The sequence below is a fragment of the Somniosus microcephalus genome, chromosome 16 (genome assembly GCF_052327205.1).
Source record: "Somniosus microcephalus isolate GS21.2 chromosome 16, FLI_Smic_1.0, whole genome shotgun sequence".
NCBI classification, from domain to species: domain Eukaryota; kingdom Metazoa; phylum Chordata; class Chondrichthyes; order Squaliformes; family Somniosidae; genus Somniosus; species Somniosus microcephalus.
In genome coordinates this window covers 103,887,266-103,902,528 of record NC_141002.1, presented here as the reverse complement: position 1 = coordinate 103,902,528, position 15,263 = coordinate 103,887,266, and the positions used below count along the sequence as shown (strand labels likewise).

Sequence of the window (15,263 nt, the reverse complement as noted above, 5' to 3'; positions counted from 1 at the left end):
ATGGGCAAAAAAGCCATGTCTTTCATAGCTTGCTCATTTAATAATTCATAAAACCTCAATTTAAACAGGGAAAAGCACAACTATATTTTACATGCGCCACTCAAAGCTGTTTGGCTTTGGGAACAATTTTTTTTTACAAAACAAATGATTCATGGACATCATGGGCAGATTTTGCTGCAGAAGTAATGGTGAGGCTAACAGCGCTCATCATTATTAAAGTGTAAATCGGACAGCAACTTCCGGCGACCGCACATGCACAGTTAAATGCGGAAATCAGGAAGTTGTGTCCGAGTTGCCCAGCTCCTCCAGAAGCTGCGCTATACCGATACCTCGCCGCAAGACATGGAAGGGCGTGAAGTTGCTGTAATTAAGTGACAGACATCCACTAAACTCACCAGAAAAAGTTAGGGCTTGTCCATTCCAGTGTCAGTAATTTTTTTACGACATGATAAGTCTTAATTACTGCCAAACAACTTCTCTGGCACTGAAAATGAACTTTAACAAGTGTGGGGTCTCATTCCCTCAGATATTAATTATCGTTGGAGATTTTTTTTTAAATTAAATACATTTTTAAAAACTTTTTCTTTCTGTCTCTTCTCTCTCAATCTCATCTTGCTCTCTTATTTTGCTTTCGGTACCTGACATTGAATTCACTATTCTAACTGACCCTGGTTTAGACTCTGCACTGCTCATTAACGATTCTTCAGTCTGATTGGTTAAAGAGGTACACCGTTGCTTGCCCTGTTTACACAGGTCCCAGATCCCCTATAGAGGGCGCCGCGCCGGAATGGCTCTCTAATCACAGCAAGTTCCAGTGAAAGATACCAGAGAAAGTCTGTGGGCGAGTGTAAGTGTAGTTGGCCTTTATTGCAAGGGGGTTGGAGTATAAAAGTAGGGAAGTCTTGCTACAATTGTACATGGCATTGGTGAGACCACACCTGGAGTACTGCGTACAGTTTTGGTCTCCTTATTTAAGAAGGAATATACAGTAAACTCTTGTTTAAACGGCACTTAATCATCCGGAATTCTTTAATAACCGGCAAAATAGATAACCGGTAACCTTGCCGAATCCATCCAGCACTCGTTTTTCCGAGTGAGTTTCCCGCGGTGGCCGAGTTAGTCAGTGGTTTTTATTTTTTTTGTGTTAAAAATTGCCTACCTCTCTGTTATCCAGAATGTTTCATCAACCGGCACCATCCCGGTCCCATCAGTGCTGGATACGAAAGAGTTTACTGTACTTGCATTGGACGCTGTTCAGAGAAGGTTCACTAGGTTGATTCCTGAGATGAAAGGGTTGTCTTATGAGGAAAGGTTGGGCCTATACGCATTGGAGTTTAGAAGAATGAGAGGTGAGCTTATTGAAACATATAAGATGCTGAGGGGGCTCGACAGGGTAGATGCAGGGAGGATGTTTCCCCTCGTGGGGGAATCTAGAACTAGGGGGCATCTAGAACTAGGGGGCATAATTTCAGAATAAGGGAGCACTCATTTAAAACGGAGATGAGAAGGAATTTCTTCTCTGAGGGTTGTGAATCTTTGGAATTCTCTACCCCAGAGAGCTGTGGAGGCTGGGTCATTGAATATATTCAAGGCGGAGAGAGACAGATATTTGAGCTACAGGGGAGTCAAGGGTTATGGGGAACAGGCAGGAAAGTGGAGTTGAGGCCATGATCTTATTGAATGGCAGAGCAGGCTCGAGGGGCCAAATGGCCGACTCCTGCGTCTTATGTTCTTATTAACGGCTGGCACCGTTCGTTCACCGCTGACTGCAAAGTCTGGCCCATTGTCCCTGGATCAGTAAATGTATAGAAGAGGAGGTGGATTGGTACATTGGAACTTTGTGCTTGACTAGGAGTGAATTGTGATCATTCAGAGTAAGTTGAGAAGCAGTGGCTGTGTAGAATTTATCTGTTGGCTCTGTTCCCCGCAGGAACTCCAGGTCCACGTGGATAAGATCAATGAAATGGCCACAGTGATGAGAAAGGCCATTGAAATAGATGAGCAACGTCTGTTCAAGGAGCAAGAGCGAATTGTCCAGTTAGAGGTAAGTGAGTAGAATCCAGATATCAAACTATAATCGGCCCCTCGTCCTTCAGAGTTGCTTCGCTCACTTTTTTCTCACTAACTTTCCTCTTTGCTCTGTTACTTACGTGGTTTAATTCAAATGGTTGGATAATTCAATTATTTAACGTCGAAAATGACAATCGACAGGAACACAGGAGACTATATTGGAGAGTTTTAATGATGCCTTTAATGGCTGCTGTCTTATAGCTTCTACTTGTACAGTCCTGTTTGTAGTTTTAAAAGCTATTTGAAAGATAAAGCGACCGTTCTCCATGAAATGGAAGCAGAGAATACTGGAAACACACAACAGGTCCAGCCAGCATCTGTAAAGGGAAAAGGCAGATTGATGTTTCGGGACCCTTTTTACCGAACTCTTCACACCCGACACGCCAGCTTGTCCTTTTCTCTTTACAGATGCGCAGAGACTTATTTCTACCATTTTCTGTTTCAAGGTCTGGTTCCCATTTTTTGTTTAATTGTCTGACACGTGTCTGTTTTCAGGGGTTAAACAATTCTTGTGAACACACAGTTTCGGATCGTATGACCAACATAAGCACTCGATGCTCTGCTGTGTATAATGTTTAATGTATAATGTTTCTGACACTGGAAGTCCAAGGGAGCTATGGAAGATGGCTGCTGCTGCTAGGCTTACGTTCCAAGTGACCTGTTCGAATTCATCCAAAAGCAAAATACTGCGGGTGTTGGCAATCTGAAATTGAAAATGAGAAAATGCTGGAAATGCTCAGCTGGTCAGGCAGCGTCTGTGGCGAGAGAGAGAAACAGAGTTAACGTTTCAGGTCCGTGACCTTGCGTCTGTTCTGACGAAAGGTCATCGACCTGAAACATTGGCCCGGAATTTGCGGTCCCGATGATGGCGACTGAACAGCGTTCGCGGTCATTTCGCCTTTGAAACTGACCGCAACTTCAGGATTTAGCGCATGGGCAGCCTAACGCAGAAATCCTGAGGTTGCGGTCTGCTCCTCCACTGGCTGTGCTGTGGGCCGCCGCCCCCGGAGCCGGAAATCTGAGAGATCTGTCGAATCCTGGAAACTGACCAAAACTTCGGCTTTTCCGCCGTAATAACATAGAAACATAGAAGATAGGAGCAGGAGTAGGCCATTAGCTACCCTCCAATCCATGGGAAGTGTGCCAGAGTCTATAGAATTTTGGAAGATGACCAGCAATGCATCTACTATTTCTAGGGCCACTTCCTTAAGTACCCTAGAATGTAGATTATTAGGCACTGGGGATTTATCAGCCTTCAATCCCGTCAATTTCCCTAACACCATTTCCCTACAAATACTGATTTCATTCAGTTCATTAGACCCTATGTTCCCTGACATCTCTGGGAGATTATTTGTGTCCTCCTTTGTGAAGACAGAACCAAAGTATGTATTTAATTGGTCTGCCATGTCTTTGTTCCCCATTATAAATTCCCCTGATTCTGACTGCAAGGGACCGACGCTTGACTTTACCAATCTTTTTCTCTTCACATATCTACAGAAGCTTTTACAGTCAGTTTTAATGTTCCCTGCAAGCTTACTCTCATACTCTATTTTCCCCCTCTTAATTAATCCCTTTGTCCTCCTTTGCTGAATCCTAAACTGCTCCCAATCCTCCGGTTTACTGCTTTTTCTAGCCAATTTATATGTCCTCTCCTTAGATCTTATGCAATCCCTAATTTCCCTTGTTAGCCAATGTTGAGTCACCTTTTTTGTTTTATTTTTATGCCAAACGGATGAACAAATTCTGTAGTTCATCCATGCAATCTTTAAATGTTTGCCATTGCCTATTCACCGTCAACCCTTTAAGTAACATTCCCCAATCCATCCTAGCCAACTCGCGCCTCATACCATCGTAGTTTCCTTTATTTAAATTCAGTACCCAAGTCTCTGAATCAACTACTTCACTCTCCATCTTAATGAAGAATTCTATCATATTATGATCGCTCCTCCCCAAGGGTCCTCGCAAAACAAGATTGCTAATTAATCCTTTCTCATTACATAATACCCAGTCTAAGATGGCCTGATCTCTAGTTGGTTCCTCGACATATTGGTCCAGGAAACCATCCCGTATACACTCTAGCAATTCCTCTTCCACAGTATTGTTACTAATTTGGTTAGACCAATCTATATGTACGCTGTTAAATTCCCCATAAAAAGTCAGACCCTTTTGGATTCGGTGTAACTGGGGTTTTAAGAACATAAGAAATAGGAGCAGGAGTAGGCCAATCGGCCCCTCGAGCCTGCTCCGCCATTCAATAAGATCATGGCTGATCTGATCCTAACCGCCAATCTACTATCACAGAACTATCTCCTGAATCTAACAGAATTAGACATATGAAATAGGAGCAGGATCAGGCTACACGGCCCCTGGGCCAACCCACAGGGCCATGACCGATCCGAACCTAGACTCATGTCCAAATTCCTGCCCGCTCCCCGTAACCCTTAATTCCCTTGACTTCTAGGAAACTGTCTATTTCTGTTTTAAATTTATGTAATGATGTAGCTTCTACAGCTTTTTGGGGCAGCATATTCCATGGACCTACCACCCTCTGAGTGAAGTAGTTCCTCCTCATCTCAGTTTTGAAAGAGCAGCCCCTTATTCTAAGACTATGCCCCCTAGTTCTAGTTTCACCCATCATCGGGAACATCCTCCCCGCATCCACCCGATCCAACCCCTTCACAATCTTATATGTTTCAATAAGATCGCCTCTCATTCTTCTGAACTCCAATGAGTAGAGTCCCAATCTACTCAACCTCTCCTCATATGTCCATCCCCTCATCCCCGGGATTAACCGAGTGAACCTTCTTTGTACTGACTCGAGAGCAAGTATGTCTTTTCTTAAGTATGGACACCAAAACTGTATGCAGTATTCCAGGTGCGGTCTCACCAATACCTTGTACAACTGAAGCAATACCTCCCTACTTTTATATTCTATCCCCCTAGCAATGAAAGCCAACATTCCATTGGCCTTCTTAATCACTTGCTGCACCTGTATACTAACCTTTTGAGTTTCGTGCACCAGGACCCCCAGATCCCTTTGTACTTCAGTCTTTCCAGTTTCTTGCCATTAAGATAATAACTTGCTCTACGATTTTTCCTGCCAAAGTGCATAACCTCACACTTTCCAGTATTGTATTCCATCTGCCAAATCTCTGCCCATTTACTTAGCCTGTCTATGTCCCCTTGCAGGTTTTTTATGTCCTCCTCACTCACTACTTTCCCTCCCATCTTAGTATCACCTGCAAACTTTGATATGTTACACTCGGTCCCCTCCTCCAAATCGTTAATATAGATTGTAAAGAGTTGGGGACCCAGCACTGACCCCTGCGGAACACCACTAGTTACTGATTGCCAGTCTGAGAATGAACCATTTATCCCAACTCTCTGCCTTCTGTTAGATAGCCAATCCTCTATCCATGCCAGAATATTACCCCCAATCCCGTGATTTTTTATCTTAAGCAATAATCTTTTGTGTGGCACCTTGTCAAATGCCTTTTGGAAGTCTAAATACACTACGTCCATTGGTTCCCCTTTATCCACCCTATATGTTACTTCCTCAAAGAACTCCAGCAAATTTGTCAAACATGACTTCCCCTTCATAAAACCATGCTGACTTTGTCCTATTAAATTATGATTATCCAAATGTCCTGTTACTGTCTCCTTAATAATGGACTCCAACATTTTACCTACAACAGATGTTAGGCTAACCGGTCTATAGTTTCCAGCCTTCTGTCTACTGCCCTTTTTAAATAAGGGTGTTACATTAGCAGTTTTCCAGTCTGCTGGGACCTTTGCTGAGTCCAGGGAGTTTTGGAAAATTATTACCAATGCATCCACAATCCCTACCGCCACTTCCCTCAAGACCCTAGGATGTAAGCCATCAGGTCCAGGTGATTTATCCGCCTTGAGTCCCATTATTTTACTGAGTACCACTTCCTTAGTGATTTTGATCGTGTTTAGCTCCTCCCCCCCTATAGCCCCCTGTTTGTCCAGTGTTGGGATATTCTTAGTGTCCTCTACTGTAAAGACTGATACAAAATACTCATTCAGTGTTTTTGCCATCTCCATATTTCCCACCATTAATTTCCCGGTCTCATCTTCTAAGGGACCAACATTTACTTTAGCCACCCTTTTTCTTTTTATATAACTATAAAAACTCTTACTATCTGTTTTTATATTTTTTGCTAATTTACTTTCATAATCTATCTTCCCTTTCTTAATCAATCTTTTTGTTATTTTTTGCTGTCTTTTAAAGTTTTCCCAATCCTCTATCCTCCCACTAGATTTGGCTACCTTATATGCCCTTGTTTTTAGTCGAATACTATCCTTAATTTCTTTACTTAGCCACGGATGGCTGTCTTTTCTTTTACACCCTTTTCTTTTCAGTGGAATATATATTTTTTGGAAGTTGTAAAATAACTCCTTAAATGTACACCACTGATCATGTATCGTCTTACCCTTTAATCTATTTTCCCAATCCACTCTACTCAATTCCGCTCTCATACCTTCATAGTCTCCTTTATTCAAGCTTAGCACGCTTGTTTGAGATCCAACCTTCTCACCCTCTAATTGAATATGGAATTCAACCATGTTATGGTCACTCATTCCAAGGGGATCCTTTACTAGGACATTTTTAATTAATCCTGTCTCGTTACACAGGACCAGATCTAAGGTTGCTTGTCCCCTGGTCGGTTCAGTTACATACTGCTGAAGAAACCCATCCCTAATACACTGAATGAACTCATCCTCAAGGCAGCCCTGCCCAGTTTGATTTGTCCAATTAATATGATAGTTAAAATCCCCCATAATTATAGATGTTCCCTTATTACAAGCCTCAACTATTTCCTGATTGATACTCCGTCCAACCGAGTTGCAACTGTTCGGAGGCCTATAGACTACGCCCACTAGTGTTTTTTTCCCCTTATTATTCCTTATCTCCACCCAAACTGTTTCATTATCCTGATCTTTTGACCCAATATCATTTCTCTGTATTACAGTGATTCCTTTCTTTATTAACATAGCCACCCCACCTCCCCTTCCTTCCTGCCTGTCCTTCCTGATCGTTAAATAACCTGGTATGTTTAATTCCCAGGCATTGTCACCTTGCAGCCATGTTTCTGTAATGGCCACAAGATCATACCCATATGTAGTTATTTGTGCCATTAACTCGTCTATTTTGTTACGAATGCTACGTGCATTCAGATAGAGAACTTTCAAATATGTTTTGTGACACTTAGTTCCTGCTTTTGCCCTTTTTATTACTTTACCTTTTACTCCATACCTTCTGCCCCTTCCTGACACACTCTGGTTTTTAATTTCCCCACTGCTACCTAAGTCTATGACCTTCTCTGTTGTTATTTTTATTATTTGCTCTCTAGGAACCTCCCCCCCACTAGTTAGTTTAAAGCCCTCTCTACAGCCCTAGTTATATGCGTATTGACTGCTAAACAAAGGTTATGGCCCTGAAAAACTCATTTTAATTCAATGCAGTGTCAAATTTATCCTTTTTTAATAAAAAATAAAACATTTTAAGAAACTTTAAGGTAAGCATGCAGGTGCAGCAGGCGGTTAAGAAGGCAAATGGTATGTTGGCCTTCGTAGCAAGAGGGTTCGAGTACAAGAACAAGGATGTCTTGCTGCAGTTGTACAGGGCCTTGGTGAGACCGCACCTTGAGTATTGTGTGCAGTTTTGGTCGCCTTATCTGAGGAAGGATGTTCTTGCCATGGAGGGAGTGCAGCGAAGATTCACCAGGCTGATACCTGGGATGGCAGGAATGACGTACGAGGAGAGATTGTGTCGATTGGGCTTATACTCACTGGAGTTTAGAAGATTGAGAGGGGATCTCATCGAAACCTATAAAATTCTGTCAGGCCTGGACAGACTAGATGCAGGAAGGATGTTTCTGATGGCCGGGGAGTCCAGAACCAGGGGTCATAGTCTAAGGATAAGGGGTAAGCCATTTAGGACTGAAATGAGGAGGAACTTCTTCACCCAGAGAGTGGTGAGCCTGTGGAATTCTCTGCCACAGAGGGCGGTGGAGGCCAGTTCATTAAATATATTCAAGAAAGAGTTGGATATATTTCTTAAGGCTAAAGGGATCAAGGGATATGGGGAGAAGGCAGGGACAAGGTACTGAATTTGGATGATCAGCCATGATCTCATTGAATGGCGGAGCAGGCTCGAAGGGCCGAATGGCCTACTCCTGCTCCTATGTTTAAAAATAAAAACATTTTAATCTTTTTTTAAAGTTTGTTTCAGGTTTGCCTTTTCCCTGTTAGAATTTTAGGAGCTTACCCACTTCCTGATTCGCTGTCTGTGAGAATTCCATGTTTTGATTGGCTGCTTAGACAGCGTGTTGATGACAGCAGCTCTTCGCTAGGAATCCCCATTAACTTGCATTGAATTAGGTTACGCCTGGGAGCGTTGGTGGTTCAGGGGTAGAATTCTCGCCTGCCATGCGGGAGACCCGGGTTCGATTCCCAGCCAATGCCACGTTTTAAATTCTTCTATGTTTCTTATAGGATACTGAATTTGGATGATCAGCCATGATCTCATTGAATGGCGGAGCAGGCTCGAGGGGCCGAATGGCCTACTCCTGCTCCTATCTTCTATGTTTCTATGAAAAGTCGAACCTCTCGCCAGAGAGATGGCGAGATCCTCGTGCGGAGCTTACTTCGGGGCAAATGACCGCAAATTACGGGCCGTTGACTCTGTTTCTCTCTCCCCAGACGCTGTATGACCGGCTGCGTGTTTCCAGCATTTTCTCTTTTTTAATTTTCAAATTCATCCCTCAGCGGGCATCGCCAAGGTTGCTCATTTGCTTAAAAGCTGTCCTTGTTCATTTTTTTGCAGTTTGAAAACAAAGGCTTGCGAGAAGTGTTGCAGATCAACAAAGAATCGTTTCTCTACCTGAAGGAAGGCCCGTCAGAAAATAGGTCATTGTCCGGGTTACTGACCAATGCTGACCTCCGCATGCGCAAGAGCTGAAAGGCTGCTCAAATCCACGAGCTTCCACTTGGTAATCTCTGTGTCAGCGCGTGTGGACATTCTATCCAAGCTGACTGAGCCGGTGCATCGAATACGTACAGATTACTGTCAATTTTTGAAACTAAAAAGGGGTTTCATGGCGAACGAATTAAAACTGACAATAAGTCACTTACTATTTTTCATTGCATGGTTTAAAAAAATCAATCTGTGCACTTGTTTTTTTTTGTTAAACGTGGCCGGCATTTTATGTTCAGTTCAGGGACACCTCTGGCCCCCATTCCGACCTGGTTGTCTGCCAGAGAGTACGATTAAAAATAAAACATACATTGCTGCTGCCACCAGAACAGGCCTCAGGGAAAACGAAGCAATCATCCGTTCACGATTACTCTTTAACTATGAAACCCCTGTGTGTGTATATATTAAAAAAAAAATTCTCAGCGTAATTTATAATGTCGAAAAATAAGGGGGGGTGGGGGGGAAGGGAGAGAAGAGGAACTGATTGTGCCATTTAGCCAAACATTACTGTTACAAAGTTGAAATTGGATAAATATTTTTTAAAAGTTTAACTGACCAGGGCTAGAATGGGTTGCGAGCAATGTTCCCTCTAATTTATTTTGGGCTGTGCGGCCCATTCGGAATTCCCCGCGTGCGCGGTTTTTCCATTTAAAAGCCGGTGAGCCGGCCGCGCGGGAGCTCCAGGGCGCCGCGCAGCTTGAAGGGGCTCATTGGTTGCGTGTGTGTGCGATCCAGCCCAGCGCAGGGTGCTGGGCATTCCAAGAATGGTTTGTTATAGTGAGGTTTGTGCTAAATGCGCTCCTGGTCAAGTCTATAGAATAAGTTCTATTTTTTACCATGTTTATTCACAATGTGAGATCAGTAACTCGGATTGGGTTGTTAATCCTACAATTTCTGTACAATATGCTGTCTGTGGATGTGTATATTTTGTTTTAATAAAGAGATATTGATTAAAATCTATTGTCTCTCTCACACGCACACACACACAAGCATTGAAGCAGTGAATCACTGTGTGCTACATCTCAACCGCTGAATCAGCAGAGGCTGAAAATCCGCAGGGTTGAAATGCTGGAATATTGTTTGCGTATCATCCCTGGGACGACAGTGTGGGAAAGATTTACAGGCTGTTTAATAGTCTGCCGGCAGAGCTGTTTACGTATCTTCACGCTCTTCCCTTGGGGAAGGATTTGCAGGCCGAGTAACAGCCTGACAGGCCACGACATGAATGCTCCTTCCTTGGCCGTGACCATCATTAACTTGTGAGCGGAACGGACCAATCTGCGTTTAGCCTCCTCTAGAGGAGGCTGCATCGTGAGTGGTGAATAGAGGATGGGTGGAGGAGGTAACTACTGTAAATCAGTGTACGGGAGTGGCTTTGGGATGTTCAAAAGCTGTTGTAACTACAGGTGCTTTGTCGGCTGTGGAATGGTGTCTGAAAGTTTCAGCTTTCCTTTGTTCCCCTACCTCCCCAGTAAAAGCAATAGTTACTTACAATCCTGTCCTTAATTTCCTGTAATTAGTACTGTTAATTTTAAAACAGGTCACCTAAAGACTGATTTCATACCAAGAGTGTTTTAACCACCTCAAGGTGCTGCTGTTAAGTTTCAAAACTTCACAACACAAAAGGTCTCCAGGTCTCTGGCAAACCGAGCCTTTGAGGAGTTAATTCTTCTGCCCCAGATTCAAAGAGTCGGGATTGAGTTCAGTTCCCTTTCGAATGCTCCAGTTGAATCAACAAACACCACTGCAGGTAACTGTCCTTTTCACAAGTGTAAAGAAATTAGTTGCACGGTTTCATTAGTTTGGAAATGGGAGCTCTGCTTCTGCACAAAAGTACGTCTCCACATCCCTGCCCAGTATTTAAGAATCTAAATCAAGTCTCCTTCCCCTGGCTGTGCGTGCATTTAACTACCTTAACCGACACTCAAAGCTGGAATTATCTTACTGTTGCACAAGTACAGTGAGCAGAACTGCAGATAAATCTATGTGGTCTCATTTATGCTTTGCTAGAGCATCATTGCTGTGGATTTGTATTCTATGAATCCACTTCTACACAAACATTATGTCAGCCTTGGTTCCTTTGTGACTGTGACAAATGTAAACTATCCCTCCTCGTCCTTCTTGACCTGTCTGCAGCCTTTGACACGGTTGACCACTCCATCCTCCTCCAACGCCTCTCCACCGTCATCCAGCTGGGTGAGACTGCACTCACCTGGTTCCATTCTTATCTAGCTAATTGTAACCAGAGAATCACCTACAACGGCTTCTCCTCCCGCTCCCGCATCGTTACCTCTGGGGTCCCCCAAGGATCTATCCTTGGCCCCCTCCTATTTCTCATTTACCTGTTGCCCCCTGGCGACATCATCCAAAAACACAGCGTCAGTTTCCACATGTACGCTGACGACACCCAGCCCTACCTCACTACCTCTTCTCTCGACCCCTCCACGGTGTCTAAATTGTCGGACTGCTTGTCCGACATCCAGTTCTGGATGAGCAGAAATGTTCTCCAATTAAATATTAGGAAAACTGAATCCATTGTTTTCGGTCCCCGCCACAAACTCCGTTCCCGAGCCACCGACTCCATCCCTCTCCCTAACATCTGTCTGAGGCTGAATCACACTGTTCGCAACCTTGGTGTCATATTTGACCCTGAAATGAGCTTCCGACCACATATCCACGACATAACAAAGACCGCCCACTTCCACCTCCATAACATCGCCCGTCTCCGCCCTTGCCTCAGCTCATCATCTACTGAAACCCTCATCCCCTCATCCATGCCTTTATTACCGCTAGACTTGACTATTCCAACACACTCCTGGCTAGCCTCCCACATTCCACCCTAACTAAACTTGAGCTCATCCAAAGCTCTGCTGCCCGTGTCCTAACTCGCACCGAGTCCCGTTCACCCATCACCCCTGTGCTCGCTGACCTACATTGGCTCCCGGTTAAGCAACGCCTCGATTTCAAAATTCTCATCCTTGTTTCCAAATCCCTATCTCTAATTTCTTACAGCCCCACAACCCCCTGAGATATCTGCGCTCCTAATTCTGCCCTCTTGAGCATCCCTGATTATAATCGCTCAACCTTTGGTGGCCGTGCCTTCTGTTGCCTGGGCCCTAAACTCTGGAATTCCCTCCCTAAACCTCTCCACCTCGCTACCTCTCTTTCCTCCTTTAAGATGCTCCTTAAAACCTACCTCTTTAACCAAGCTTTTGGTCACCTGCCCTAATTTATTCTTATGTGGATCGGTGTCAAATTTTTTGCCTTATCATACTCCTATGTAGCGCCTTGGGACGTTTTACTGTTAAAAGCGCTATATAAATACAAGTTGTTGTTGTGGTAGTGCTCGCACCCGAGTCAGAAGGTTGTGGGTTCAAGCCCCACGCCATGCAGTACTGAGAGTGCGCTGCACTGACAAAGGTGCTATCCTTCAGACGAGATTAACCAGAGGCCCCATTCACTCCAATTAAATATCCTATTGAATATCAAGAGGAATATCAATAGGCAGAATGAGGGATGAGGTCCTGCAGGCAGACTATAGGGAGTGAGGAAAGATATTAAAAAGCAGGACCTCAAAGGTAGTAATCTCCAGATTACTCCCGGTGCCATGTGCTCGTGAGTACAGGAATAGGAGCATAGAACAGATCAATGCGTGGCTGGAGAGATGGTACAGGAGGGAGGGCTTTAGACTTCTCAGGCATTGGGACCGTTTCTGGGGAAGGTGGGACCTGTACAAGACGGACGGGTTACACCTCAATGGAGGCGGGACCAATATTCTCGTGGGGAGGTTTGCTAGTGCTGTTGGGGAGGGTTTAAACTAGCTTGGCAGGGGGATGGGCACCAGCATATAGGAGTAGAAAAGAGGAATAAGCTGCATAAAAGTGTGTTGGATAGTACTAGAGAAGAAAGTAGTACTAGAGGCGGAAGTAATACCATATTAGATAGCAGACTAAGAAAGACTACGAAAAATTCAAAAATGGGTTTAGAATGCATGTACGTAAATGCACAAAGTGTGGTGAATGAGGTTGGTGAGCTACAAGCACAATTAGCCATGTGGCAATATGATGTGGCAATAACGGAAACGTGGCTTAAAAATGATGAGGACTGGGCACTTAATATTCAAGGGTACAAGGTGTTCAGAAAAGATAGGGAAGGAAAAAAGGGAGGTGGGGTGGCAGTGCTGATTAAGGAAGACATTGTAGTGTTGGAAAGGGAGGATGTTCTTGAGGGGACAAGGACAGAATCCATTTGGTTAGAGTTGAGGAGCAAAAAGGGTATTACCATGCTATTGGGGATATTCTATAGGCCTCCAAATAGTGAGAGGGAGGTAGAGGAGCAAATCTGCAGGGAAATTGCAGAGATATGCAAGAGCTATAGAGTGGTGATATTGGGGGACTTTAATTACCCAAACATCGATTGGGATAATGCTAAGGTAAAGGGAAAGGAGGGGGAGGAATTTCTGAAATGTGTTCAGGTAAATTTCCTTGACCAGTATGTTCTTGGCCCAACTATGAAGGAGGCATTGCTGGATCTGGGTCTGGGGAATGAGGTGGGCCAGGTCGACCAAGTGTCTGTGGGAGAACACTTGGGTACGAGTGATCATCGTATCATAAGATTTAGATTAGCAATGGAGAGGAGCAAGGAACAATCTAGAGTGGAACTTCTAAACTGGAATAGGGCTAACTTCAATGGGATGCGAAAGGATCTAGCCAGAGTAAAATGGAACCAAAGACTGACAGGAAAAACTGCAATAGAACAATGGGTGATCTTTAAGGAGGAGATGTTCCAAGTACAGGCTAGATACATTCTAACAAGAGGGAGGGGTAAGGGAACCAAAGCAACGGCTCCTTGGATGACGAGGGAGATAGAGAAGATGATGAAACAAAAGAGGGTGTATGATGCATGTCAGGTGAATTCTTCAAGGGAGAACCAGACCAAATACAGTAAGTTGAGGGGGGAAGTGAAGATGAAAATAAGATTGGCAAAGTGAGAATATGAGAGTAGAATGGCGGTTAACATAAAAGGGAACCCAAAAATCTTCTACCGGCATGTAAACAGTAAGCGGGTAGTAAGAGGTGGGGTGGGGCCTATTAGAGACAAAGGGGGTGATATATGCTTAGAGGCGCAGGGCAAGGCTAGAATACTCAATGAGTACTTTGTATCGGTGTTTACTAAGGAGGTGGATGCTGACAAAATGTCAGTAGAAGTGGAAAAGGTAGAAGCAATGGAAGGGTGAAAATTGATAGATGGGATGTACTAGAAAGGCTGGGTATGCTTAGAGTGGACAAGTCGCCTGGTCCCGATGGCTTGCATCCCAGGTTGCCAAGGGAATTGGGGGAGAAAATAGCGGAAGGGCTTGCTATAATTTTCTAATCTTCCCTAGATGCCGGGGAGGTACCTGAGGATTGGAAAGTGGCAAATGTGACACCATTGTTCAAGAAAGGGTGTAAGGACAATCCTAGTAACTACAGGCTGGTCAGTTTAACATAGAAACATAGAAGATAGGAGCAGGAGTAGGCCATTCGGCCCCTCGAGCCTGCTCCGCCATTCGATGAGATCATGGCTGATCATCTAAACTCAGTAGCCCGTACCTCCCTTCTCCCCATATCCCTTGATACCTTTAGCTCTAAGAAATATATCTAACTCCTTCTTGAATATATTTAAAGACTTGGCCTCAACCGCCTTCTGTGGTAGAGAATTCCACAGGTTCACCACTCTCTGGGTGAAGAAATTCTTCCTCATCTCTGTCCTAAATGGTTTACCCCTTATCCTTAGACTATGACCCCTGGTTCTGGACTCTCCGACCATCAGGAACATCCTTCCTGCATCTAGTTTGTCCAGACCTGTCAGAATTTTATAAGTTTCAATGAGATCCCCTCTCATTCTTCTAAACTCCAGCGAGTATAAGTCCAATCGACCCAATCTCTCCTCATACGTCATTCCTGCCATCCCAGGGATCAGCCTTGTGGATCTTCGCTGAACTCCTTCCATGGCAAGAACATCCTTCCTCAGATAAGGCGACCAAAACTGCACACAGTACTCAAGGTGTGGTCTGACCAAGGCCCTGTACAACTGCAGCAAGACATCCTTGCTCCTGTACTCAAACCCTTTCGCTATGAAGGCCAACATACCATTTGCCTTCTTAACCGCCTGCTGCACCTGCATGCTTACCTTCAGCGACTGGTGCACA

The 15,263-nt window shown here is 44.2% G+C and overlaps 1 protein-coding gene across 2 annotated transcripts in view; it reads left to right on the top strand.

Moving 5' to 3' along the window:
- fgfr1op2 (FGFR1 oncogene partner 2) overlaps positions 1-10,033 on the top strand; it is a 38,254-nt gene extending 28,221 nt beyond the window's left edge. For both annotated transcript variants that reach the window (XM_086009644.1, XM_086009643.1), the window contains exons 5-6: positions 1,931-2,044; positions 8,924-10,033. In XM_086009644.1, coding sequence (XP_085865770.1) covers positions 1,931-2,044; positions 8,924-9,058 — 249 coding nt within the window. In that variant the 3' untranslated portion in view covers positions 9,059-10,033. The remainder of the gene's footprint in view (positions 1-1,930; positions 2,045-8,923) is intronic.
- The last annotated feature ends 5,230 nt before the right edge of the window (positions 10,034-15,263 follow it).